Genomic DNA, 26,349 nt, shown 5'->3' on the forward strand with positions numbered 1-26,349 from the left:
CACCTAGGCAAGTACCACCACACCAGTGCCACCTCTTCCCCATGGCATCCAGATTCAGTCTGTGCTGTCATTGGAACCAGTGGCTGCTCCCTTTCTAGGTCTCAACTGCTTCTGTTACGATTAATCTCAAGGGAAGATACATTACATGCAAATGGCATAGACTGTGTTGAGTAGGCTTGGTCGGGAGTTAGGAGGGTAGAGAGAAGGAAAGATGGACAGAAGTTTTATATAACTGCTCAATAATTCAAAGGTAGTCATCTCTCCATCCATCACCCTGCCTCTAACATTGAGTAGCTTGAGTCTGTAGGAAACCAGATCGGGGACAGTGAGTGACCGGTCTCTCTCTGACCACCTGACACTCTACCTGGAGATGAGCTGTTATTGGAGGCATCAGCCCCAGAGAAACTCAACAAGGAGGCATCATCATCATCAGAAGGTGTCGATTTTCCAATGACCTGTCACTCCCTCACCTGACCTTATATTTACTGACTTGACAACTCACCATCAGGACAAAAGCTAAATCAGAAAAACTGCATGACTTGATTAAAAACAATGGCAGGATAAAGGTGCAGAAATACGGGCCTCCCTAGTGGCGGAAGGGGTTAAACACTGCACTGTGAAGCAATCTGCAGCCTCTGCAGCATGAGTTCGATCCCCTGTGGGCCAGGGAGCTACCCACATGGCACAGCAATCCTCTCCTGTCTCGCCCGCTGCTGCCCTCAGCAGTGTACTTTGGTCAATCTGCCTGTTCTGTTCCCCACTCTGTTTCTGGTGGATCCTCTCACCCCCGCCCCTGCATCTCTGGCCTGTACCCCAGCTCTGTATGCATAAATAAATAAATCTTAAAAAAAGATGCAGAAAGAGAAACAGGTGGGGCACTGGGCCATCTCAGCAGCTCCCCTCACCCCACGCTGCTGGTATTCCAAGGGCAGAGGCTGCCTCTGATCTCTACTTTCTGTTTTGCTCACTCCTGCGAAGAGAAGGGAAGTCTTAAAGAGAGAGAGAACACAGGGGTTCTTATTCTTATTTATATAAGAAAGTGCTGGAGAGAGAGAAGAAAGAAGGAGACTGGATAACAGATGCAAGGTGGAACATTTTCCAATTCTCAGCATCGAGAAGACATGGAGGAGGGTCCTGGGAAGGGAGTGGGGAGAAGGGCATTGTTTAGGGGAGATGGAATGTTTAGGGGAGACGGAATCCGAACAGCAAAATGTTAGCAGCATTTTGAAAGTGTGCCTGACAAAAAGCAAGCCCTGCATACACATCAGCCATGATCACTCCCAGCAAACAGAATAAAGCTCTGGACAGGGACAGAATCCTTTTACTTCTGCTCTGCCCTTGACTCACTCTGTGTTATGAACTCCCCTTCAGTCTCAGCTTCCCCATCAATGAAGTGGGGAGCAACCACCATCAGCCTGCCTTATCAGTGGGGAGATAAAACGCTTCACACTGAAAGGTCAGTGGTCATAAATAGCATACTTGACCTTAACTTAAATCCTTTTCACTTTTTGGGCCCTGGGTGTTAATGTTTAGCTTCAGAGCATCCTGAAACTGTGGCGTTCATAATCTACAACCCCCACCTACAGTAGGTCTTGTTTTCCATCCCTCTGCCCACTGCCAGATACTGAAACCATTCCAAGAACCCAGCAGCCCTGTTCTCTGGGATGGACCTTCCTTCTACAATCTACCTCCTCCGTCCAGTTCTCATGTCTCCCCAGGATCGAAACCTCTGCTTGTCGGCTACACCCTCCTCTTCCCGTCCTACCTGTCCTTGGGCACCCATTCCACCAGTCCCGCACCTGTCAGCCTGGAGAAAAGTGAGGACAGCTGGTGGTGAGGTCCAGTGAGGGTAGGTGTGAAGGGAGCCCCCTAAGCCGCCCCAGGCAATCTGCCTCACCTGGCAGAGGGGAGGTTTTGGGGGTGGGATTGGAAACTAATCAGCCAGACGGTTCAGGAGATAATCGGCTGAGTATTCCTAAACCCTACCCGACAAGGTTATGAAGCGCCTCCGGGGGCAGTGGAAAGCAGGCTGCGCTCACTGTCTTGCCCCTCCGCTCCCTGAGCCTGGCCTGGACTAACCCTACGGCGGAAACGTCCTTCCTTCTGCCGGTGGCACTTCCAGCGCTCGCCCGTGCGCCCGGGGCGCAACCCGGAGGGCCCCCACTGGCCACCGGCGGCGCCCGGCCCTGGCCTGGGAGGGATAGGGCGGGAGGCGGCAGCAGCAGGCTAGGGGCGGGCACCACCAGACCCAGCTGAGCCGGGTGGAATTAGCGGCGGCTGCAGGAGCCTGTCCGGAGGCAGGTGAGCGCCCCCGCGGGGCAGTCCGGGTCTTGCCTCCTGCGCGCCCGCACCATGGCCACCCCGGGGCTGCGTGGTGAGTCTCCCCTTCCTGGGACGTAGTTCCTGGGCATCTGGCAAGTTGGAAGAGGGGGAGGGGGTGCAGGTGGAGGAGATGGCACCCTAATTCCTGCTGTTAGGGATTGGTGATCCCACGTGAACCTGGAGAAGGTGTTGTCAGCAGCAGATCTCTGTCCCCAGGGCAGGGCAAAGACCCCTAAGCAATTTCTAGACACTTATTTTTATCAAGTAGAGAGAAGATAAGAAAGCAACAGAGGACTGGTGTAGCTCTGTCCCACTCTGTGATTTTGCCTCTCCTTGTTCCCAGTCTGCAGATGTTTCGGTTATCTTATCAGGAGTGTAAGCAAACAGCTGGGGGTTCATTCGGAACAGTCTGCTGAAGACCCATGTTTCATTCACCCATAGCACATTTGATTTGGGCATTCCTGGTTAGTCCTTACAATTTCAGCCTTTACCCAAGCCTGCCCCAAGGAATATATTGGGGAATAGATCTAACACTGGCATTTAGACCTCAGGGTGCAGGGAAACTCAGGCATGCTTTCCCAGGGGGGTTTTCTAGAAAAAATGCAAATGTAAGTGGAGGTTAGGGGAAGAGGACATTACCCTGCTGCACCGCCAAAATTACACTGAGTAGACAGGTGTGTTTGGGCAGGGTTGACCTTACCTGGAAGAAAGATTTGTTGGGTGTCTCGAGTGAGGCATGAAGTGGGGAGGTGCCAGCTCACTATGAGCCAAAGGAGCTGGCAAGTGGGTGTCAGTCACAGGCCTGAGAGTGAGCAAGTGTGGGGAGATACCCCCAGGACCCACTGAGCAAGGGGAGATCTACCCCAAAGGCAAGTGGTAGGTGGAGGGGGGATTTGAAACAGGCCGACATCTCCCTGAGGACTGCGGTACTCTGGGAACCTTTTCCTGCCTGGACTTTGTCTTTGAGATTTGAAATCAGACCTCTTGCCTGGATGTCTGTCTCTCATCCTCCCCAACAGAAGGGGATCCAGAGTCCTTTTCCTCCTCTCACTGTGTCTTGCCATGTGCCCACCATTTTGGGGGCCAAGGACCTGGTCAGGTCCTTTCTAGCAATGTTTGATGCTCTCTGAGTTGCCTCTATGTGGGGACCTGGGCCCCACAACTGAAGAAGCTGATTGTAGATGTTGATTGAAGAGGCTGAGCGAGGGGTAAGGCCGGCTTTCAAACACGTACCTCGGTTCTGGTCTAGTTTCTATGTCTATGTTCTCTGCCATCTTTCATTGTGAGGCAAGCCTACAGGCCAGGGGCATTGGGTCCAAAGCTGAAATTGTCTATCATTTTCTCTAGTGAAGACCCAATTTTCTGGAAATCTGCCCAATGTAGACCCTTGTATGACAGAGAGAAGCTTATCCAACCCTATGCATGGCATCTTAGAGCACACAGAACTGAAATTTGGTTGCTAGAGATGACTTGCCTTTAGTTACAAAATAGAATTAATCTTTAGTTGTGATCAGATGGGAGAGATATGTTTGAACAGAGATTGCATTCAATAAAGGAACAAGCCATGCAGACATCTGGAGAATAATCTAGCAGGTGATAGAGGTGAAAGACCTCCTAGCAGGAATGTACTTGGCCTGTCCAAAAAAATAGTGGGACACCAGGTGGCTGGAGCAAAGTGATCAAGATGGAGAATAGTAAGAGGGAGCCAGATTCCGCTGTCTAATGGCCTAGATAGTGTATCTTTTGCATTTAAAGAGGAAAGGGAGACTAATATTACCTAGAATCTGTTATTAGCAGACATTGTAGGTGCTTTTCCTTCCAACACTTTTGGGGATCAGTATTAAGTTCATTTAATTGAAGAGGAACCTGAGGCTCAGAGAGGTTAAGAAATAAGCCTGCTGTATGTGTTAATCACCAAAATAATCATGGAAGGATAAAGTCAGAATCCAAACTTGTTTTCCCCACCACCTCACCTAGTTGCTTTTGTTCTGTTCACAAGAAGCCATTAGAAGGAAATGTAGATGCCAAAAAGTTGGGGTGGGAAATGTGGGTGAAATTTGGACTTGAGGAAGGTATTAATTTTGTAAGGTTATTAGGTAAATGCTGAGGTCATATGCCTGCAAGTCTAGGCCTTGACATGATTTCCAATCCTGAATCGTTATGGTTAGTTTATTTAGTGGGAACAAGGCCAAGAAGCCTGGTTGTCATCACTAAACTAGCAAGTGTCACTGTGAACTACATTGGGGATATGTCTTCCTGAACACACCTTACCTGAGTTCCATGTCTAGGCTCACACACATGAGGGAAACTGATCCAGTGACCACTGGGTGCAGAAGACTTGCCCCGTGTCCTGATGGAGTCTGGCAAACCGGCTCATGATTATTTCTATTGATCTGGAGACTATAAACATGAAATACAGCTCAGATCAATCCAGAGGACATCTATTGAGCCGATTGTATGCTGGAGTTTCAAAGGCCAGCAGGGGCACACCTGCCAGTCAACACCTTCATTTTGGACTCTTGGTACCCAATGATGATCTCAATGCCTTAGCAGCCACATCCACTATTGCTGGGCATGGGAAGGAGGAGGCAGGTCAAGCAAGGGCTTGTGTAGACCACACCAAAGAAATTAGCCCCCTCCCTGCTTCAGGTATTTCCAGATGTACTAGAACCCTGCCCGGCCTCCAAACCTCAAGGACATTACTGTTAAATATCCGACTGACAACTCTCCATCAGGTTACTTTTTGCTGAAACTACTAAAGGATTGTAATTAGCTGGAGTCAGATCCTCCTGTTAGCAAGTTCAAGTATAAATAAAGTGTATTCAACCTGAGCGTTTTCTCAGTGTTGTATCAGCCTCTCTGTTGGGCCTGACATATCTTACCCTCTGCTAATGACTAATGAAGGAGCCCCAAAGAGACTTTTGAGGACCCTCTTTGACACAGACTATTCCTCTCTTGTACTTGGTGCCATAATTTCCAGCCATTTGAGCTACTTCACACCTGATTCACCAACTTGGTTTGCCAGGATCCACTTTTCCTAGCTTGGATTCTGGCTCCTTGAGTTCCAGACACTAACTTGTCCTCATGGGCATATTGGTGAGTTCCTGTTCTCTCAGGGATTGTATTTTTGTGCTGATGGCTGTTCAGTGACTGAAAATAGTTAACTCACACATTTTTAGTTGACTCATGCTTTGTAGTTGTTTATGGAAGCATGTCTACTTTAGTACCAGTTATTTTTTTTAATTAATTAATTTATTTATATAAGCAGTGGGTACAGTCAGAAGCGTGAGAGGGTGAGAGAATTCACCAGAGCTAGAGCAGGAAACAGAACAGGCAGACTGACAAAGTACACTGCTGTGGGGAGCAGCGAGCAGCAGGAGAGATCTGCGCGCTATGTGGGACCCTCACCCAGTGGCCGGGGATCGAACCGGTGCTGCAGAGGCTGAGGGCAGCTTCGCAACCCAGTGCTCAACCACTGCACCACCGGGGAGGCTTTCTAGTACCAGTTATTTTGTCATTACTGGAAACGGAAATTCTTGCCAGCAAGCTTTTAATCACCAAGTATTTTGTTAGCAAACAGTTCCACATATAAATCATTGCCAAGGGTCAGAAATGGCAGGAATTTTTAATATTAATTCAAAAATGATCTTGATTGAGAAAAGAGTGAAATTATTTTATTTACTTATTTTTAGTGAGAAGATAGGATCCCAACCTTAATTCTTATCTCAAGAGAGAGTTGGACTTTGGGCCCAAACTTTTCATTAAGAACAACATTGTTCAAAAATATTTGAACATCACATCACGAAAGCTCCAGAATTCTATGCAATGAAGTGCAGAAGAAAAGACTTTGCCCAGAAATCCCTCTTTGCTCATATTTCAGCATCTGAATTTTTTCTTCACTGTTTCATGAATACCTTCTATGTACCAAGCTGTGGGAGGGTCAAAGGTGATATCCATCCCCTACCTTGAAGTATCTCTTCCCTACACAAAAGTGTGACTAGGTTGTTCCATTTCTCAGGTTGGGAGAAGTCTGGGAAAGGTCTTGCTGAGCAAGAATCTGAAGGTTAGGTCATTGACACAGATGGCTTCTCAGCGGCTGTGACTGCAATTGTAAAAGCAGTGTGTAGATAACAAAGGGTACTATATAGTTAGGGTAGTGCTCAGCAAGCTGCGCTAATGAATACACTAAATAATAAACAATAAGTAAAACACAACAACTGTTCACTTCTTGCTTTCTTGCTGAAATAGTAATCCTGGGTGGGTGGGTAAGCAAGTTGTTGGGGTGGCTTTTTTCCACATAGCTTTTCAGGGACCCAGAGTGATGGAAACTCGGCCAACTTCAATTATGAGTTCACAAGTGGCCATGAGAGCTGCCATTGCTGTTATCTGCAAGGGGCAAATTGTGTGCAGGAGCAGGCAGTGGAGGTGTCTATAGGTCAGGCCCAGAAATAGCATGTATCACTCTGTTCACATTCCTCTGGCTGGAATTCAGTCTCAGGGCCATGTCTACTGGCAAGGAAGGCCAACTATGTTCTAGAGTATGTTCAGGAAAAAAAGGAAGAACATGGGTTTTGGTAAGCAGTTAGTGGTCTATGTCACAGGGGTCTACACAAATATTAGGTGTGGGTGTGGCACAGTCACACATATTTAACACAGATTTATACATTTGTCTCCCCAAGTAGGCTTTGAGGTCTTTAACTATTAACATACAGGTCAGGATAGGACAGGATATGTGGTAAATATTTATTAAATAGCTTTCGACTGAATGAATGAATGAGTAATGAGCTGGTAGGACAGGAGTTGGCCAACAGATTCAGTTGCTTCTTTTTTTTAAAATATTAAGAACATTAATTAAAGTGATAGCTGGCTAGTGTGAGTTAGAGAAGGCAGATGATGGCATTGTGAGTCTTCCTTCAGATGTGAAATACACACTTCACTTGAAACCCAAGCTATTTGACTTTCTAGCCACTAAGTATGAATTTGATTTCTCCTTGGGGAATTCAATCCAATTAAGAATTTAAGTACCTACTCTTATGAAATCAATACATTAGTCTAAAAGAATGAGAAATAGAGAAGTTATAAAAATAGTAAATGAACTAGAGATGGAGCAGTATATTAGAAAAGTTTTTTTTTTCCAATAAAAATTTCATTATGAAGGATTTAACCAAGGTATTGAGTTTTGGGGCTTGGCTATGATGCTCTGAAGTTAGGTGAAATGATGAAATTCTATGTGAAAGCCATCTTTTTTACAAGTTGCTTATTAAATGTGTGTTGGATTATGATGGCCTGATATATGTATTTTTTTTCTTTTTTATAGAGACATGTTTTATTTATGTATTTATTTGTTTGTTTTTGTTTATACATGCACTGGGTACAGTCAGAAGCGCGGGAGGGCGAGAGAATTCACCAGAGCCAGAGCGGGGAGCAGAGCAGGCAGAAGGACCGAAGTGCACTGCTGAGGGGAGCAGCGGGCGGCAGGAGAGGCCTGCGCGCCATGTGGGACCCTCCTCCTGTGGCCGGGGAGCAGCCGGGGATCGAACCGGCGCCGCAGAGGCTGCGGGCAGCTTCGCAACCCAGCGCTCAACCGCTGCGCCACCGGGGAGGCCCTGTATTTTGAAACTCTTCCTGGAATGTCACTTCTCCATTTGTCAATTTGGAGAAAGAGGTCTGCCTTCCTGTTCCTTTTGGCAGGTAGATTTGCCCCATTTCATGGATACTCGGTATCAAATCATTTAGGCATAAAATTAACTGCATTCAACCATATTCAACGTTTGAATTTACTTGGATTGTCTAGAACCAACCTCATCCCTCTGATTCGCAAGCTGGTATAGGTGTCTTACTTTTTGAAAGTTCTCATTCTGCCTTTTGCTTTCATGGAAAACCTACATTAGGACCTGTTTTTGCTCATGGAAAGAAATCAGAAGGATTTTGCTTTTACAACAAAAGGCAAAAAGAAGATACAGTATTCAGTGTTGGTCTTTAGCTGGCATGTGAGAGGCAGTGGTGCCTCAGCAGGACAGCAGCGCCACGCTCTTCTGCAGGGAGCGACTCCATCGGGCTGTGCCTTGTCATACCACTCCTGTGCTGTATGTTAGTGTGACTTCAGGTTTTATATCTTATTTGGTAGGTGATTTTTGGGGGTCTGGAACATGAAAACATTTTATGTGTAAATTAATGGTTGTTGCTTCTTCTTTTTATGCCCTTTTGGCTTATAGGTTTCATAGGAACGTTCTTCTTTCAGAGAGTGGGGTAAGCCTGCATCATGATTAAACCTGAAAAGTATGCTTGGAAGTCAGGGAGCCAAACTGGAGCAGCATAAGGGGAGGGTCCTACCCTGGTGGAAGCTCACACCACTTCTGTAGCCAGCAGGCCAAGCACACTCATGGGCTGCCAAGCATAGAAAGTTTCCTTTCTTTTCCAGTAACAGACTTCTCCAGCTTCTGGGTCATGTAGCACCCCCCCCCCTTTTTTTTAAAGCACCCAGGCCAAGGCAGGTCTCTAGCATTAAATATTTACCTGTACTGTGTTAGGTAGCACTTTATTTTATTTGTCTAATCTTACTTTGCTCAAGTTCTGGGTGGTGCTCCTTCCTTTATTTCAAGTCCCTATAATGAGGCCTGTGGTCACCTTTAGATTTTTTTTTAGTGATTTTATGGACCAATGGTCTCAACCATCACCGTAGACAGACTAGTCCAAATCTTGAGGTGGAACCCAGACATCAACATCTTAACCTTCTTAGGAGATTCCAATGTTCAAGGTTTGGAACCACTCTGTGCTCTGTGTCCCCATATATCTTCAAATTTCCCAATTTCTAAATCCTAATATTTGAAGTCTGGCTTCTCACAGCAGTCTCCCCTGCCCCAGAGGAGCTCCTGTGTACTTCTCTAGAACTTCTTCTTCTAGTTCTGTGCTTTGGAATGTGGTGACCACAGTTTCACTGCTAGTCAAAGGAGGACACTCCTGGTTATAATTGAAAGCAATCTGTATTTGGCTAGGCCATGGAAGCTTGGTAGGGATGAAATTAAGAGACATTTTAAACTGTGTCTCTCAATCTTTTGCTCCTACTAGTCGTTAGGGGTTGTCCAGTCCCTTTAAAATATGACTCAGTAATTATGGGAGTATCTAAGGGTTCCCTAAGTGTGTTCACAAAACTGTTTCTAAGTTTCTGAGTGGTCTCACCATCTCAGTTTATACTCGATGTTCAGATTTCCCTTTTTTCAAGCTATGGGAATGCACTGACCTGCTCTTAGGGCCAGTCACGTGCCAGGCCCCATGCTCAGGGACAAGGGTATAGTGATCGATAAGAGAGGCAATATTCCTGTCCTCAAGGAGAGTGTAATCTAGCAGATGAAGTTTATTATCTATGTGATATGATTCTTTCATATTAGTTAACAAAGCTGTAACATAGAGAACTTTCTGAGCAATTTCCTTCCTATAACTATACTTGGAATTTTTAAATTTTATAAACTATCCCCAATATAGTTACCGTCTGTGGTTCACCTTGCATTGGTTGAATTCTGTTACAACCTTCTGCCTCTTGTACAAATTCAAAGACCTAAGCAGCCTGAGGGGCAGCTGTGTTTGGAAGAGCTGTGTTGGGTTTGAACCCAGACCCAGTCCATCTTGGGCAACAGAAACCTGTTCACCGTCTGTGTAATAAGGATGGGGATGATTAAGATGTCATCAGCCTTGGTTACACCCAGAAGGAAGAGATGGATCAGTGACGGAAGATGTTTGTGGGTAGTGGGGAAGGAAGAGGAACATTGAAGGGCTCCACTAAATATATCCAGAAGGGGAGTCAGTGTGCCTGTGGTGCATGTGTGCATGTGTGTATGCATAAGTATGTATGTGTGTGTGAGTGTGTGCAGCAAAGGTGGGGAAAGGTTATGTTTTGTTCAGAATTGCATGATCATGCTCTTTCATGTCCATGCACTTGCAAAACAGGTTATAGTTAACTAGCTAATAGGATAGTTTAGACCAAGTGCGTTATAGACTGGCTACTTTCTCATGACATGGAGGGTGGGACATTTATACCATAATCTCATCTGCCATGCTAAACCACAGTGTAGGATGGGCTGCCAATGGGTGGATTCCACTTGGGCAACTCATTCAAAGCCCAAACTGAGGATATTGTCATCGATGGAAACACCACTGAAATGAATTTCTTATTCTTTTCTTATCCTACTCTTCATGTGTAGGGTCTTGGGTCTGGACATTGGCTGTTTGTAAAGAGGCCTCCGTTAGTGGGTGAGGGATGTTAGGAATGTCCAGATAGGACTTATCATGCTGTCTAGGTCATCACCCTTCCTTTTGCACAGTAGAGCTTGGTGGTTAAAAGAGTGCATGGTGCGGATGCCACTTATTAGCTCATGGCCTTGACCTCTCTGTACATCAGTTTTCTCATCGATAGACCAGGGACAACAATAGAACCTACTTCATCGGGTTATCATGAAGGCTAAATGGTCTTTATATGTCAAGTGCTTACAACAGTGCCCAGCACAAAGAAGGTGTTACTGTAGTTGTGATTATGACAGGTCTGTATTCAGCTCAAAGGGGAACCCACTGTTTCTAATACAGTCATAAGAAACAGGTTCCTTAATTCCCTCCATTGTTACCTCCCAATGTTATTGAATCCCTATTGCATCCAGAGTCCTGTGGTAGGAATACAAAGATATGAAAGGTACATTTTTTGAACTTCTTGAGGACATCCCTAAGTGGGAAGGGAAGTAGGACTTTAGCTGGGACTGAGCTACATGGAGAGAACATTCCAAGCAGAGGTGACTGCATAAGCAAAGGCAGAGTGAGAATCAGTTTGGGGATAGGCTTGGTGAAAGAGGATGGCTCTTACCTGATGGTCTGATTGGGAAACATTCCAGAAATTATCTCCTTGTTACTCTAACTCCCTTTCTTGGGAGCTCCTAGGTGCTGGTGGAAAGGGTCAGGCCCTGTTTAGCCTGTTGTTCCTAATATATAACACAGTGTTAAGTGGTCTGGGAATGACGGTCAAGGATTATACAGGTTTCCTACACTTTAGAAATTTTGTTTTCATGAAGGGCCTATACATTACCTGTTTTCCATAATGGAAAGAAATCAGAAGAGGACTTTTGCTTTGAAAACAAAAGACAAAAACCAAAAACAGAGCTCAATGTTGGTTTTGTAGCAGTGTGAACCCTGAGTATTGAGAGTGCCCCTTCCAAGCTCCTCCCCGGGGAAGGACTGCCTGTGGATTAGCTATTTATCACATCAGTTTATTATATATTAGTGTTTCTTTAGAGTTTATGTGTAATATGGTAGGATTTAGTAGGTGTTTTTTTGGGTCTGGGAATGTTAACAATTTTTATCATATAAATTAGTGGTAATGGTTTCTTTGCTTTATGAAATTTGACTTAGGAAAGACTTCATAGGAATGCTGTGCTTTTGGATAGTGGGGGAAACCAATATGTGAGATATTGTACATAGGATATAGTATATATTATGTATTATTATAGTATATAGTATATAGTATATAGTATATAGTATATGTTAAATGTGTATTTCCCCTTCCCCCCAGAGGATGGCCAATGTGCTTGCAGCCATTATGCATAATGGTGTGGCAATGAGGAAGGGGTAGGGGTGACAAATCAGACAATTTGCCTTAGAAGAGTGGGCTGCCACTGCATGGAAGTAACTTTGTCAGATTGTTTGAAAATGATAATGCAGCTACAATATGAGCCCAGGGTTGGAAGGGAGCAAGATTAGCGGTGGAGAGGCCAGTTAGATCTTATCCAGGTACCAGTCAGGATTAAGCTGAGGTGCTGTCATCAGGAAAGGGATGTTTGAGTGTAGTGGGAGAGAGGGCTGTTTCTGAGCCAAGGCTGTAAGTCTAGAGGAAATGAAGAGGGACATTGGCAAATGGTCCTCTCTGTGTGTGGGCGAGGGGTGTGTGGGTGGACAGAGGGAAGGAGACTAGAGGGTCAGCTTCTGTTACCTTGGCCCCCATGCAGAGGCCTTGAAAGGTGCTATTTATTGGGCCTTCCCTGGTGGTGTAGCGGTTGAGCACTGGGCTGCAAAGCTGCTCGCAGCCTCTGTAGCACCAGTTCAATCCCTGGCTGCTGGCGAAGGTCCCACATGGCGCGCAGACCTCTCCTGCCACTCCCGCTGCTCCCCTCAGCAGTGTACTTTGTCAGTCTGCCTGTTCTGTTCCCTGCTCTGGCTCTGGTGAATTCTCTCACCCTCCTGCACTTCTGACTGTACCCAGTGCTTGTATGAATAAATAAATAAGTAAATCTTTTTTTTTTTTTTTAAAGAAAGGTGCTATTTATTTAGTAGGACCCAGGAGAAAGGGATGGGTGATCAGCAGGAGACCACTGAGTCCACATCTCAAACTTGGAGCTGCAAATTTTGACTTTGTCTGGAGTCAAATTCATACTGGAAGGCAGGGTGAGACCTCAGGATAAGAGTGACCCCAAGGGCCTCCCTGGTGGTGCAAGGGGTTAAGATGCAACACTATGAAGCTATTGGCAGCCACTGCAGCACAAATTCGATCCCCAGCCAGGGAAGTGACCCACATGGCGCAGCAGACCTCTCCTGTCTCTCCCGCTACTCCCCTCAGCAGTGTATTTCAGTCAGTCTGCCTGTTCTGCTCCCCACTCTGTCTCTGGTGAATCCTCTCACCCACCGCATCTCTGGCCTGCACCCGAGGTCTTACATGCATAAATAAATAAATCTTTTAAAAAAAAAGCGACCCTGACTGAAATGGAATCCATCCATCCGGATGCTTGGGAGGGTCCAGGGTGAGCACCTCCCAAGTCTGAAAGTGCCCAGCTCTCTCTGGGGCTCCCCAGAGGGGCTGCCTGCAGGAGGACCATCCTGACCTGGAGACTGCACTCAGCCTGGGAGGAGGGACTGCTCAGCCTCTCCTCAGGAGGCCCAGCCTGTCTGACTTAGCCAAAGCGGTGACCTCTCAAGGCTGTGCCAGAGGCTGCCCTCTTTTTCAGGGCGCTTCACACCTTCCCTGCCAGTGGTTAGTAATGAGAGAGTAATGATGCCATGAGGGAAACCTCGAGGAGAAACCCTGTCGCGCATATTCCAGCTCCCTCCGGTGCCTCTCAGAGGCTCTGGAAACCTCCTTGGGCCTTGATGACTCAACTCACAGTCCTCCCTGCCTGGCGAACCCACTTCCTGCTCCTTCCTTCTCGCCTGTCTCCACCTTGCTCTCAAGTGTGTCTCCTAGTCCCTTTGCTTGGGGGTTTCCCACAATCACCCAGCTTTCCCCCACTCCCACTGGCTCTCTGCAAACTCACCTTCCTTTGTCTGTATCCCAGGCCCTTCCAAGCTCCAGCCTTGACAGTGATCCAGAAAGCCCTGATAGTTGGCGGAGAGAATGGCAAGGGTCCAGAAAGCACAGTCTTCTAGCCCTGTCGTCACCCACAAGGTGCACAGTGCCCACCGTTGGAGAATATTCCTCTAGCTGAGACTGCTGCCTTGAAGACTAGCCTGTGCAGGGCTGGGGATTTCTGGAGAGCCCTTTAAAGCTTTCAAACTGTCTTCAGTTACCTGAACTCAGGGTGTCACATGGGCTATGTGTACTTTGGAGTAAATTAGCTTCCTAGCCAAGATAGCCAACCACTAAGGGAAGGAATGGGTATTGGAAGGCCCTAAAGGGCCTAATCTAGGAAGAATGTGGGCCTAGGATGTGGGTGGCAAGCTTGGGCAGGCAGCTCGGGTGGGCTTGGGGGAAGAAGAAGGTGAAAGGGCAGGCATGAGAGACCCTGAAAATAAGCTCTGCCTACGATTTTGTTTGGAGTTGGCTCTCCCTGACTCAACATTTGTTATTTCTTCTCAAAATCTCTGACCCTGCTCCTTCATCTGCTTTGGCCTAAGGTGCCTGCTGTGTTACTGGGTACTGGAGCTTGGACCCAACTAGAAGGGCCAAGTTTGTTGCTCACATAGCCAATATGTGACCTAAAAGGGCAAAAAGTGTGTGATGGTCCCTGATGAGTAAGGAAATCCAGCCTCTTGCAGCAATGGGATGGAGGGTTGTGCTTCTCCTCCTTGGTCTAGGCTGCCCGGAGGCAGAGACTGGTAAGCAGACCTATGGGTGGGGACACAGCTATTGAGGGAGGGTGGGCCTGGAGGGAGCATCACCTTTATTTCTTGTCCAGGGACACCTCAGGGGGCCCTGGGCTTTTAGGCCTGCAGTGGAGGTAGAATCCTGTTCTCAGTTCTATCCTGGGGCAGTTGGTGGACAAGCGTGCAGCAAGGGAAAGCTGGAGACCAAGAAGTGAAGCCCTTCCCCGATGTCCTGAGTGAGACCCTCCTGTTGCACCCCCAATGGAGGGTCTTTCCCTTCAGGAATGCTGGGAATGTCTGAATAGCACCGCACTCCTGTCACAGGTTGCTAAGGGCTGTCCTGGCAGGTGCCCTAGGCTTTGGTGGGCAGCAGGTACTTGGGGCACTGGAGGATAGTTCTTTTATCAGGGGGTGCCCTGCCTTGAGCAGCCCCAGGTGGGTCTCTTCTCCTCCTTGGGGAGTGTGGGGGCTGACCAGGGCCCTGCTGGTGCAGCTGCCTGGGGAGATGTCCTAAAGTCTAAACCTTTAGCATTAATTCGAGGTGTCTCTGGGTTGTGCCCCACCCATCCTGGCTCTCCCATGGCTCTTCCTGTCTAGGAATTAGAAGGGATGATGACGGTCACCAGCAAAGGAGCTCCTGCTGGTGCCTCCAGCCCTGAGTGTGTGCGCATATGCACGTGTGCATGTGTGTATGGTAGGGCAACACCCTCACCCCCCACCCCTGCCAACCCCCACCAATACTCTCTGTCTACCTCTGTGACCAGCGTGACACTGGCTGGCTAAGTCCATGAGGTGGAGAGGCAGCTATGAGGACACATGGCCATTTTCTTGGGGCAGCCCCAGTCTCCTCCCTTAGCACTCCCATTTTTCTGTGTCACAAGTTCACATCCCCTAAAGCTGCTTTACTTCCCGTCTTTCCTCTCCAGACATCCCCTGCTCCCTGGCTCCCCACGCTGCCGGCTGAGTCCTCGGGCAGCAGCCAGAGGGGGTCAGGCCCCTGAGCCTGGACAGCAATACCTCAAGGTGCCTCGTCCCCGAGCCCCAGGTCTGCAGGGCAGCTCCCGTGGAGACTCCGGCCAGCCCTCCAGGGGCAGGGGCTCCCACAGCAGCTCTGTGAGTACTGGGGCTCGGGGGCGTGACTGGCCTCTTGGGGGCCTTGTGACCGGGGGCTGTCCACTTGGCAGGCAGGTATGTGTGACCCTATGATCTTCTTAAGGCCTTTCCCTCTCCATGGTGGCTCAGTACCCCAGCAGCAGTGGGGTCTTCTGTGCAGAGGAGGAGGGGGAGATGTGGGGGCCAGGTGACCCCACCTGTCTGCAAAGTCTTGGCGCCCCTCCCACAGGCGTGAGGAGCCAGGCCTCTGTTGTGTGGCTCGGAGGCTCTCCCCTGTGCCCTGCACTTCATCTGGTTGCCCAGGTGACCTCTCAGGTGGCTGCCGAGGCAGCTGGGTATCAAACGGTAATAAACAGGGAAACACCCAGAGGGAGGGAGGCAGTCCGCGCCTGCCCCGCCTCATCTAGCTCCTCCTCTCCTCTCAACCTCCCATCTCCGGGAGAGGCTGGGAGCAGCCTCAGTCCCCCTGTGTCTCTGGCAGGTCCTCACCAGTGACTGGAGACGAGGAGGATGAGGATCGGTGAGGGGCACAGTGTATAGTGAGTCCTGTGGGGTGGGAGGTAGGGCCGGCCGGGTGACTAGCACTTGGCCTTTGCTCCAATGGATCCAGAGCGCCTGCCGGTGAGTGTCCTCTGCGTGTAGACATGTGGCTGTGGGTTTGCAGGCAGCCTGCAGGTCTGCAGGTGGTGGGTGGAGGCATGTGAAGGGCTGTGCGTGTGGACCGGGTGCAATAGGGTGATGTGTGTGTGCACACACGTGTGTGCAGGAGGCAGGCACAGAGAGGCTGAGGGGAAGTGACCACATGTGCAGAGTGGGCGTGCGTGGAGGCAGGTGATGTGCATGTGCAGGGATGCTGCTGTGAGTGCAGAGTGTGTGTGTGTGTGTGTGTGTATGTGTGTGTGTGTGTGTGTGTGTATGGATGCTGGAGCGGAGGCTCTGAGACCCAGGTGTTGGATAGGTGGCTGGAGGGCTCTGTGGCAGATGAACTTGGCCACTCTGTCTTTTCATGGGGTGCTTGGGGCCTCTGGGCCTGAGGGCCTTCCTAGTCCACCTCCCTGGCCCAGAGCTCTAGGTTAGCCTCCTCTGTCTCTCACCCCTTCCTCACTGGATCTTGCACTCACTGTCCTGTTTTCTCCGGCCAGGTTATCAACAACTACCTGGATGTCAACGAGCCTATGTCCGAGGCCCGCCAGAGCCGCATGCACTTCTATGACAACGAGAGGAAGGTCGACTACGTGCTGGCCTACCACTACCGGAAACGCGGGGCGCACCCGGGCCATGGCTCTCCTGGCCATGCGGTGGCTGTTGTCTCCAATGGGGAGACAGGCAAGGCTGGGGGCCCTGGTGACATTGAGCTGGGGCCGCTGGATGCCCTGGAGGAGGAGAAGAAGGAGCAGAGGGAGGAGTTTGAGCACAACTTGATGGAGGCCGGGCTGGAACTGGAGAAGGATTTGGAGGTGAGACTGGCAGGTGTCAAAAGGGTGGCAGGATGGCTCTGAAGGGTGGGGCTCCTGGTGACCTGTGTCACCTACAGGGAGTCTTGGCTTGCTGTGACTGCTGGCATTTTTCTTTTCTTGGTGGGCAAAGCAGATTTTCTTGCACAAGGACTTGAGGAAGAGTCTTGGTATAGCTGGTAGTTGTGCCTAGGGGATCCCAGGGTTGGGGTAGTACAGGGGTGCATGCCAGTCTGTTCTGTGAGAGTCAGCCCAGTTAGAGACTGAAGGTAAGACATTTCTTCCTGGGTCTTGCTTCCATGACTTTTATTGTGATGAAATGAAAGCCCTGGCTTACCTGTTGAACTGTGACTCAAAGTTTCTCTAAAGAGTTTACTTCACTGAAGAATGTTCTAGCCTGGGGCCCCTTGGGGGAGTGATTATTTGGGAACTGAAAATTGGGCATATTTTATCAACTTGTGAGCAATGTGTATATATTCTGTATATATTTTCACCTTTGGGAAACCCCAGCCTACTATAGCCAATACCCAGGGAAACACAGTTATCTACATATCCATCCATCCATCCATCCTGCCATCCATCTATCTATCCATCATCCATCCATCCATCCATCCATCCATCCATCCATCCATCCATCCATCCATCTATTCATCCTGCCATCCATCCATCTAGTTATTCACCCACTCATTCCCATATCCATCCATTTTTCCATGCCACAGTGATCCTTTAAAAATGATCTGCCCTCATCATACCTTCCAACCTCACCTTCCCCACCCTCACCCTCCTGCACCTGCTCCAACCTGCTGACCTTATCTTGGTTTTGGTCACCTTCACCTCAGGGCCTTCGAACTGATTGTCCCCTCTGCCTCAGATTCCCTTCCTCAGACCTGTGCATGCACACCCCTTCATTTAAGACCTCTGCTCAAATGTTACCCCTTTACTTTTCTTCATCATACTTAGCTCTACCACCTGAAATAATGGGATAGATGTGTGACCCCAAACTCCATGAAGGCAGGGATCTTTGGTTCACTGCTGTATCTTTAGCACCTAGGACCATACCTGGGAGCCTAAATGATAAAGTAGGTGCTTAACATGTGATAGTTGAATGAATAAATAATCGGATCTATACAATAATGGATACCCTTGATTGTGGTGTTATGTCTCCATTATTAGATGGGGCAATAAAAACATCTAACCCAGAGTCTGGCACACAGTAGTTGTTCAATGAGTGCTCGTTATGATTATTTTTAAAGTATCATGCTGGGGATGGGGTGCCAACCTTACTGGAAACTGTTTGGTAAGGGCCCCAGGGGTCATTAGTCCAGCTCTCTCTCCCCAGGCAGGAAGGCTTGTGGTCTGGCGCAGGTGCTTGTGTGTTGACCTGTGCTGCTCACCTTTGCTGACCCTGAAACCAGGAGCTTTTCCTTTCATTATTCCTACCAACTAGGAAGAGAGCTCTTTTTCTTTTTTTCAAGATTTATTTATTTATTTATACAAGCACTGGGTACAGTCAAAAGTGCAGGAGGCTGAGAGGATTCACCAGAACCAGAGCAGAGAGCAGAACAGGCAGACTGACGAAGTACACTGCTGAGGGGAGCAGCGGGCATGGCAGGAGAGGTCTGCGCACCATATGGGAGCCTCACCGGCAGCTGGGGATTGAACTGATGCTGCAGAGGCTGCGGGCAGCTTTGTAGCCCCGTGCTCAACCACTGCACCATGGGGGAGGCCCAGGGAGAGAGCTCTTTTAGGGCCATTTAGGTTTCCTCCTGACGGGAGTGCTAATTTTCAGTTTTGGGACTGCAGAGCTCTCTTGGTGGTCTCCAGCTCCTTCTGTTTCTTACATTTTTCTCTCAATGCTTTATTTTTCAGACCATTTGCTTTCTGCATGTGCAGCTAATCTGTTATTTCTAAGAGAGGAGCAGTTTTCAATCACTCCCCAATGATAACAGGTGCCCAGGTTGCCTCCAACTGTGTCACCCCAAACAGTATTGAGAATGAATTTTCATCCCCTCTAGGGCCAGTGTTCCATGATCTCTTCCTGTTCCTCCCCATGCCCTGTTGGTGCTGAACTCTTACTGGAGGTTGCTCAGTCGGGGCCTATGAATGTCTGCACAGCTCTTCTTGGGGTGCTTAGCCTCTCGCCTTGAGCAACAGCCTGTAACAGCAGTGGAATGTTACTTGACTGCACCTGGGGTGCTTTGGGGACCAGGTGCTGCAGTCCCACCTGCTCAGCTGTCCCTGTCATTCCAGGCTGAGCTGTCTTTGAGGGTCTGGTTTCTTTATGATTTTAAGATAAATGGAAAGGAAATGGGTTTCTATCAGAGATCCATTAAAAATTATTCACTCAGCCTTACATCAAAAGAACTTTGCTTCTACGAAACTCTAGTTGGTTGAATATTGTGGAATTCATTTCTGACCCTAGTTGATATCTGGGCAAGATGTCATCCTTTATTTATTTATTTATTTATTTATTTATTTATTTATTTATTTTTTAATTTTCTAGAGGCATGTCTTATTTATTTATTTATTATTTGTTTGTTTGTTTGGTTTATACATGCACTGGGTACAGTCAGAAGCACGGGAGGGTGAGAGAATTCACCAGAGCCAGAGCGGGGAGCAGAGCAGGCAGAAGGACCGAAGTACACTGCTGAGGGGTGCAGCGGGCGGCAGGAGAGGTCTGCTCGCCATGTGGGACCCTCCTCCGGTGGCCGGGGAGCAGCCGGGGATCGAACCGGCTGCAGAGGCTGCAGGCAGCTTCTCAACCCAGCGCTCAACCGCTGCGCCACCGGGGAGGCCCAAGATGTCATCCTTTAGACAGGGTGATAATTGGTATGCAGCTTTCATTGGGTGTTTTGCCTTTTCAGTTGCGTGCTTTGATATTATGTCCATTTATGTCCATATTGATGACATTTGACTATGACATCATATCATATCCAAATATATCCGTATTAATAATTTAAACAATAGTCTGTATTTAATTAAATGAATAAACCAGTTTACCTATATGTTTCTTTACATTTGGCCATTTGATTAGAATTTTGTTCAAAGAGATTGCTGGAGATGCCAGTGGGTGACAGGTACCTTCATCCTTGTTGCCAGTTGGGATAAATGAGAGCCGCTATCCCTGCCAAATGGGGGTGCTAATACAAGTAGCACTTCTAGATGGGGCTATAGGTGGCTGATACCTCCTCCCACCCTCTCCCAAACCATCTGACCTGACTCAGAAAGACAGAGGCAGAGACTTACCTGAGGTCTGGGGGAGAGCCCTGGACCCAGATGCAGGGTGAGGCTCTTGGTGGTTCTGGGGCCTTGCAGGCCCTGCCTTCCAGCAGGTGTGGTCCCAGAGCATCTCTGTGGGTAGCTAGAATTTCTAAACAGGGCATGGAGAGGAGAAATGGACAGGGAAGCCAGGTATGCCTTGCTTGGGGCTGTCCTTCCTGGGACTAGGGCACCTGGGAACCCATAGCAGAGTCTGCCTTTGTTCCACAGGGTCTGGCACTCAGCAGGCCGGTGGCTGCTTCTGGCAGAGTCAGGAATGGAGTGGGTGTAGCAGCTTTGCCAGGGCTACAACTTCATTCAGAAGGCAGAGGGCTCCTGAGTGCCTCTGTGTGCCTCTTGACATGGGATCTTGCATTCGCCGGGATTCCTTCATTCAGTCTTCATGAATATCCTGCATGGCTGGCGTTAACCCACCTTTTTAAGGAGAGGAGGAGGGAGGTTCAGAGAGGCTAGTGGCTCAGCCATGTGGTGTCGACTAGGTGGTCAAGCTGGGATTTGAACACTTTCTGAGCGTCAAACCTTCTGGGGTCTTGTCATCCCAGGAAAAGCTGCCACACCCTTGATAGCAGAGCCCTATTCTTCCCTCCCCAGAATTCATGGAATTCTCTGAAACAACCAGAAGCTCTTCATTCAAAGGGGGCTGCTTCAAGGGGCACCTTGTCTTCTCCTATAGGAATATATGGGTGTCAGAACAATGACCACTTAATCTGGATTTGCTCCCCTGGAAGCTGCTCTGGTCCCCCTACAGCACCTTCCCAGCTTAGAGTGGCCACTTCCTGGACATGGCATCAGACCATCTTCTCTCTGCCCCCATAGAGCTTGTGCTGAACCAGTTTCTCTCTTAGAACACTTTAATCCTGCATTGGTAGGAAAACTGATTTAAGAAATCCCCTAACCCTTAGGAAAATCTTGCTGCTTGGTTTCTAGGGTGACACTGTGTCCCCAGAGGTCTTCCTGTCCACTGCTGGCCTCAGGCATCCAGGGGGTATTGGGTGCTGGAGGGAGAGGAGTGGTGTATGTGTTTGGACAGGGGATCTCAGACCCCTGGGAACTCCATTATAAAATGGGGTGGGGTGGGGGCTGTGGACATAAGCTCTAGCAAAGGCAGGGACAATAAGGACCTTGGGTTTTAACGTTGCCCAATTGCATGGCTTCTTGACGGTGGCGGTGAGCTCTCTTGAGTGTGGCAGCAGTCACGGCTGTTGACTCATGCTAATGATGGGGAAAGGTGGTGATTTCCCCCTGGCTTTGGATGTGTTCCTCTCCCAACTGCCCCACCCAAAGCAGCAGTGTGCTGGAGCCTTGGGCTTCTCACCTTGGGATTTCTTACCCCAAGGGATCTTTTGGGAACACAACAAAGACAGCCCAGCTGCCACCACCCCTGGCGCTGCACAGCTGAGCAGAGTAGGGCACAGCAGGCTGGTTGCCCTTGACCTCCCCAGGGAGGCCTGGAGGCAGCTGGAGGGTGGGGTTCCTGAAGGAAGCAAGGAGGCCAGGTCAAGCCCCCCCAAGACTAGGCAAGTACTGACCGATTTCCTTTCTCAAAGAGTTTATAATTAAAAACTTAATATCCAGTATTCTCCCTTGAGGCTCAGGGCATCCTGGCTGCGGTGGTAAGAGCGGCTTTGCACCCCTCCTAGGAGACACTGAGCACCTGCCAGCTGTCGAGGAGTAAGGCTGTGCCTGGAACTCGGTCTCTGAACTGCTCCCCCTGTTCTTTCAAAATGACTCCCCAGGGCTGGCATTTGGCCTACTGTCACCCAGCTGTGGAGAGGGCACTGCCTGGGGTGGGAACAGAATTGGGTGGCACGTAGTGAAAGGCAGACTGAGGTTTGCCTAGGACAAAGGAGCTGGGTTTGGCCTTTTTCAAAGCCTTTCTACCTGGTGTCTTTCATCTACTGATGAGGACTTACATGGTCTCTGGGAGTCCTCAAAGGAAGAAGGAGCGTCTGAGCTTTGATTTGCAGGGACCCACCCTTCTGTAGCTGAGGACAAAGGCTGGTGACGGCCTTGCTAACTCTGCACAGGTGTGTGCTTTACTGGTTACCAGGTGTGATCTGTGAGGCATGAAAAAATAGGGTTCTAGGATGTCAGAGCTGAAAGGGCTTGAGATCATTCCTTCCAATGTTCTTTGTCAAAGAGCAGGAACTGGTGGAGAGGACGGGCTAGAGTCACACCCAAACCGCTAGTTAATGCTTTAAGCAAAGCGGGTATTGATTCCAGAGCATCTGTGCAACCTAAGTTCCATTATTTCTTTTATGGTGAAAAAACATATTTAGAATTAGCTACTGGGCTCTCTTCAGATGATCTCAATTTTGTTTCTGTTAAGTCTGTCTTCCTTGTTGCTAACTATTATCTTCCTGGGATGGTTCTCTGCTACCCCTAGACAGCTATTCAGGGTGCTCCTGGCTGGATTGGCCAGGGTCTCTGGCTGGTGACTTTTCTGACTTAACTATACTCTCTGCTGGTCATTAAATGTTTTGAGTGTTGCCCATACTGAACACTGTCATTTATACCAATCTACTTATGTCTTTGGTGGCGAGTTTGGAAACAGTTATTCTCTATCCTGCTAATCATTGCTCTTCACAGCTGTGCTAGATGTTTTGGCCTCTGAGGCAAACTTTGGGGGGGGGTGGAGACCCTCCCTCTCTTGCCCTTTGATGAGTTCAAGGTCTTTGTCAGCTAGAGGCCCCCGGGGCAGTCACTGCAGCTGGAAAGACACTCAGAGAGAAGCAGCTGCCTGGAAGACCTACCAGGCTGGGTCTCTGGCCATCTCTTCTGCTTCTCATGGAGCAGATGTCTGCGGGCACCCCCAGACACTACTAGGTCCTGGGCAGGAAACTGACAGCGGTTGCTAGGAGGTTACTAAGCCGTGATCAAGGACTCACCAGTCTATGAGGGGAATCGGACCTGACCTCAGTCATACAATGAGGTGTAAGAGTGCCATCAAGGAGGTGGGAGGAGGTGCTGTGAGCGTGGGTGGTGTCAGCGCTGCCTTGAGGCTTTTGATTAAATCACTTGCCTCTCTTGACCCCCAGGCTCAGGTCGCAGCAGGAAGGAGTGAGCTGTGACTCCTATTCTTAGCAGGTCTCCAGGAAGGAGGGACTCTGCAAGTTGAGAGGCCAGTGAGAAGCCTGCCTGTTTATAAGGCTTAGCCAAAGAGGGTGTCCTAGGTAGCTGTACAGCTCAAGGTCTTCTTCTTCTTCTTTTTTTTTTAAGATTTATTTATTTATTTATTTATACAAGCACTGGGTACAGTCAGAAGCGCAGGAGGGTGAGAAAATTCACCAGAGCCAGAGCGGGGAGCAGAGCAGGCAGGACCAAAGTACACTGCTGAGGGGAGCAGCGGGCGGCAGGAGAGGTCTGCGCGCCATGTGGGACCCTCCTCTGGTGGCCGGGGAGCAGCCGGGCATCGAACCGGTGCTGCAGAGGCTGCGGGCAGCTTCGCAACTCAGCACTCAACCGCTGCGCCACCGGGGAGGCCCGGTCTTCTTCTTCTTTTTTTTTTTAATGGTGAAAAAATTTATGTTTGGAATTAGCTAGCTGGACTCACATTAGATGATCTCAATTTTGTTAGCAACATTCAAATTCAAAGCGTCAAGATCAGGAGCCAGTCGAACAGATGCCTTCTTCTCTCCATCAGGCCCGATCAGGGTGCTGACCTTGGCCATGACAATGTCATAGAGCTGCTTCACAGCCTGTCTGATCTGGAGCTTGTTGGCCTTGACGTCCACATGAACACAAGTGTGTTGTCTTCTGAGTTCTTCGTGGCTGATTTGGTGGTTGGGGGAACCTGATGATGGCAAAGTGGTCAAGTTTATTTCTCCTGGTTGCCTTTGCAGTGGGCAGGTGTGTAACATGCAAATTTTCTTTTTCTTTTCCTTTTCTGTGGCTGTGGACATCTTTGGGCACTGCTTTCTTGGTCTTCAAGGTTTTTGCTTTGGTTTCTCTTTGGGGTGGGCAGGGGCTCCTGGATGGGGCAGTTTCAGGAGAGAAAGGACTGTTATAGGACAGGGAGAGGGGCAGCCTAAACCTCGCAAACCTGTCTATTTTATTTTTTAAATAAATTTTATTTTTATATTCCCCATACAATTGCAACCCCCTTATTTTGACCCCAATCCCTCCCCTACCCGCCCCCCACCCCCCATAGAGTGTCTCTGGTTCATAGTTTTTGTTGATTTTGATTTTCACTTTCTTATAGTTATTCTTTTTCCTGGTCCTTTGTTTAAGTTTTCTAGATTCCTGCTATGAGTGAGACCATCCGGTATTTTTCTTTTTCTTTCTGGCTTATTTCGCTGAGCATGATCCCTTCCAGCGCCATCCATGTTGCTGCAAATTGCATGTGTTTATCTTTTTTGAATGCTGAGTAATATTCCATGGTGTATATGTACCACATCTTCTTGATCCAGTCATCTATTTTGGGGCATTTGAAAGCTGTCTATTTTAAATGGGTTCTGCCATCTGTCCCATCAACACAAAACATATGAGACTTTAATGGGAAGGAACTTTAATATAATTTGGAAACAATATAGGAAAGGCAAAGAATTTAGTTTTTAAATCAAGAGCCCAAAGTTATCCGTTCCCTCGTGGGTAAAACTTTATCTAAATGGGATTGGCCCAGAGCAAGGCCTTAAAGCCTGCCTCAAGTCTAAAGCATCTTCCAGTGGGGACCCACAGAAAAGGGTCAGAAACAACCAGACAAGCCCAGAAGGAAAAGAGCAAAATTAAAATCAAAATAAAAGCTGTCATTGTTTCTTCCCCACGGGTCTCACCCATATCTGTGTCACCCAGTCCACGACCAAAAGACAAGCACAGTTTCTTTACGTGTCTCTAGGCTCCATGTGTGTCCTCTAGGTCTCTTTCTGGCTCTCCATCCTGCTTCCTTCCTCAGTCTCCTCTTCAGCTTCTCTTCTCCCTGTTCAGCTCCACCCTCCATTTGGGTGGGTCAGGGAACCTGGAACCTCCCCCTTTCCTGGGGACCACCCTGTTACGGGACCTCTACCTGCAGTGTATTCTCTGCCTGCCTCTTTGTTCGGCTCCACTCTTTTGTCTGCCTAGGTGGGAGGTCATGGGCTGGGGAACAGCTGAATCCCTGCAGATATCTTTTAATTACCCACGGGCTATGTTTGTGGCAAGAATCAATCTGCGTGAGCTACCCCTGAGACGGCTGGATGCATCTGGAGCCAGCAGGCCAGGGTGAAAGGCAGCAGGGACTCCCAGGAGGGTGAGACTAGGGATGACACTGCAAGAATTGGAGAGGGGGTGCTGTGGAGCACTGGTGGCTTCTGGAGTTCCATGGGCATCCTGGTGGGAGGACAGTGAGTCCCTGTGTAATGTCAGCCCCTCCCCTGGGAGCAGGACTGGGCTGGCTGAGGTGATGGGCTGCCCTTCCTGCCTGCAGACAACAGGAGGGCTGATGGTGGGCCCGGTTCACTGTGATATGGAGGATGCTCAGCCTTGCTCTTCTGTGCCTTCTCTCCATCTGTATTTCTCTTCTCTCTACACCTTCACATCCATTTTCATGCAGATCCTTCACCTAACCATGCCTTGCAGCAGCTGCACTCTGATCAGGATCAAAACTTTAGACCAAGGAGATGTGGACACCAGCAGGTGGAGCTGGGCTCTGGAGATCACACTGTCTCAGCTTGTTCCTTTTCCAAGGACCATGTCCACAGACAGGCCACCTCTTTCCCTTACCCCCTCAACCCCTCGCCCCTGCTTTCCTAGGGTACACACGCTGCAGCAGCCTAAATCCCTAAGAACCAAGCAACATTGGGATGGCGTGCCCCCTGCATGTGGGGGCCTGTGCTGGCCTGGGATGGAAGAGGACCATGCGAGGGTCAACACATTTGGGGAGGTCAGTGTTTAATGAAGGAAACAGAAAGCAGACAATTTTTCAGGGTCACTCAGGAGGACCCCTGGGAATGTGTGGGTTTACGCCCTGGAGGGTGAGTTGTTAACCTGCTCACTGCTTCTTGTAGTCTCTGTCATTCTCTCATGCTGTTAGGATGCTCAGGAAAGGGGAGCCAATTCAGCCCTGAATCTTAGCCTAAGCCAACTTAAATCAGATAGGTATTCTGGACTCTTCCTTCACCAATACAGAGTGTAATTCCTTCCAGGAGCAAAGGAC

At 48.8% G+C, this 26,349-nt stretch overlaps 1 protein-coding gene across 1 annotated transcript in view; it reads left to right on the top strand.

Moving 5' to 3' along the window:
• The first annotated feature begins 14,985 nt into the window (after positions 1-14,985).
• Positions 14,986-26,349, top strand: part of LOC129146025 (anoctamin-2-like) — a 12,170-nt gene continuing 806 nt past the window's right edge. Inside the window, exons 1-3 of the mRNA XM_054696785.1 lie at positions 14,986-15,050; positions 15,300-15,486; positions 16,629-16,943. Of these exons, the coding sequence (XP_054552760.1) occupies positions 14,986-15,050; positions 15,300-15,486; positions 16,629-16,943 (567 nt within the window). The remainder of the gene's footprint in view (positions 15,051-15,299; positions 15,487-16,628; positions 16,944-26,349) is intronic.

The sequence above is a fragment of the Talpa occidentalis genome, unplaced genomic scaffold, assembly GCF_014898055.3.
Source record: "Talpa occidentalis isolate TD23 unplaced genomic scaffold, MPIMG_talOcc4v2.1 talOcc4.16, whole genome shotgun sequence".
Lineage (NCBI taxonomy): Eukaryota > Metazoa > Chordata > Mammalia > Eulipotyphla > Talpidae > Talpa > Talpa occidentalis.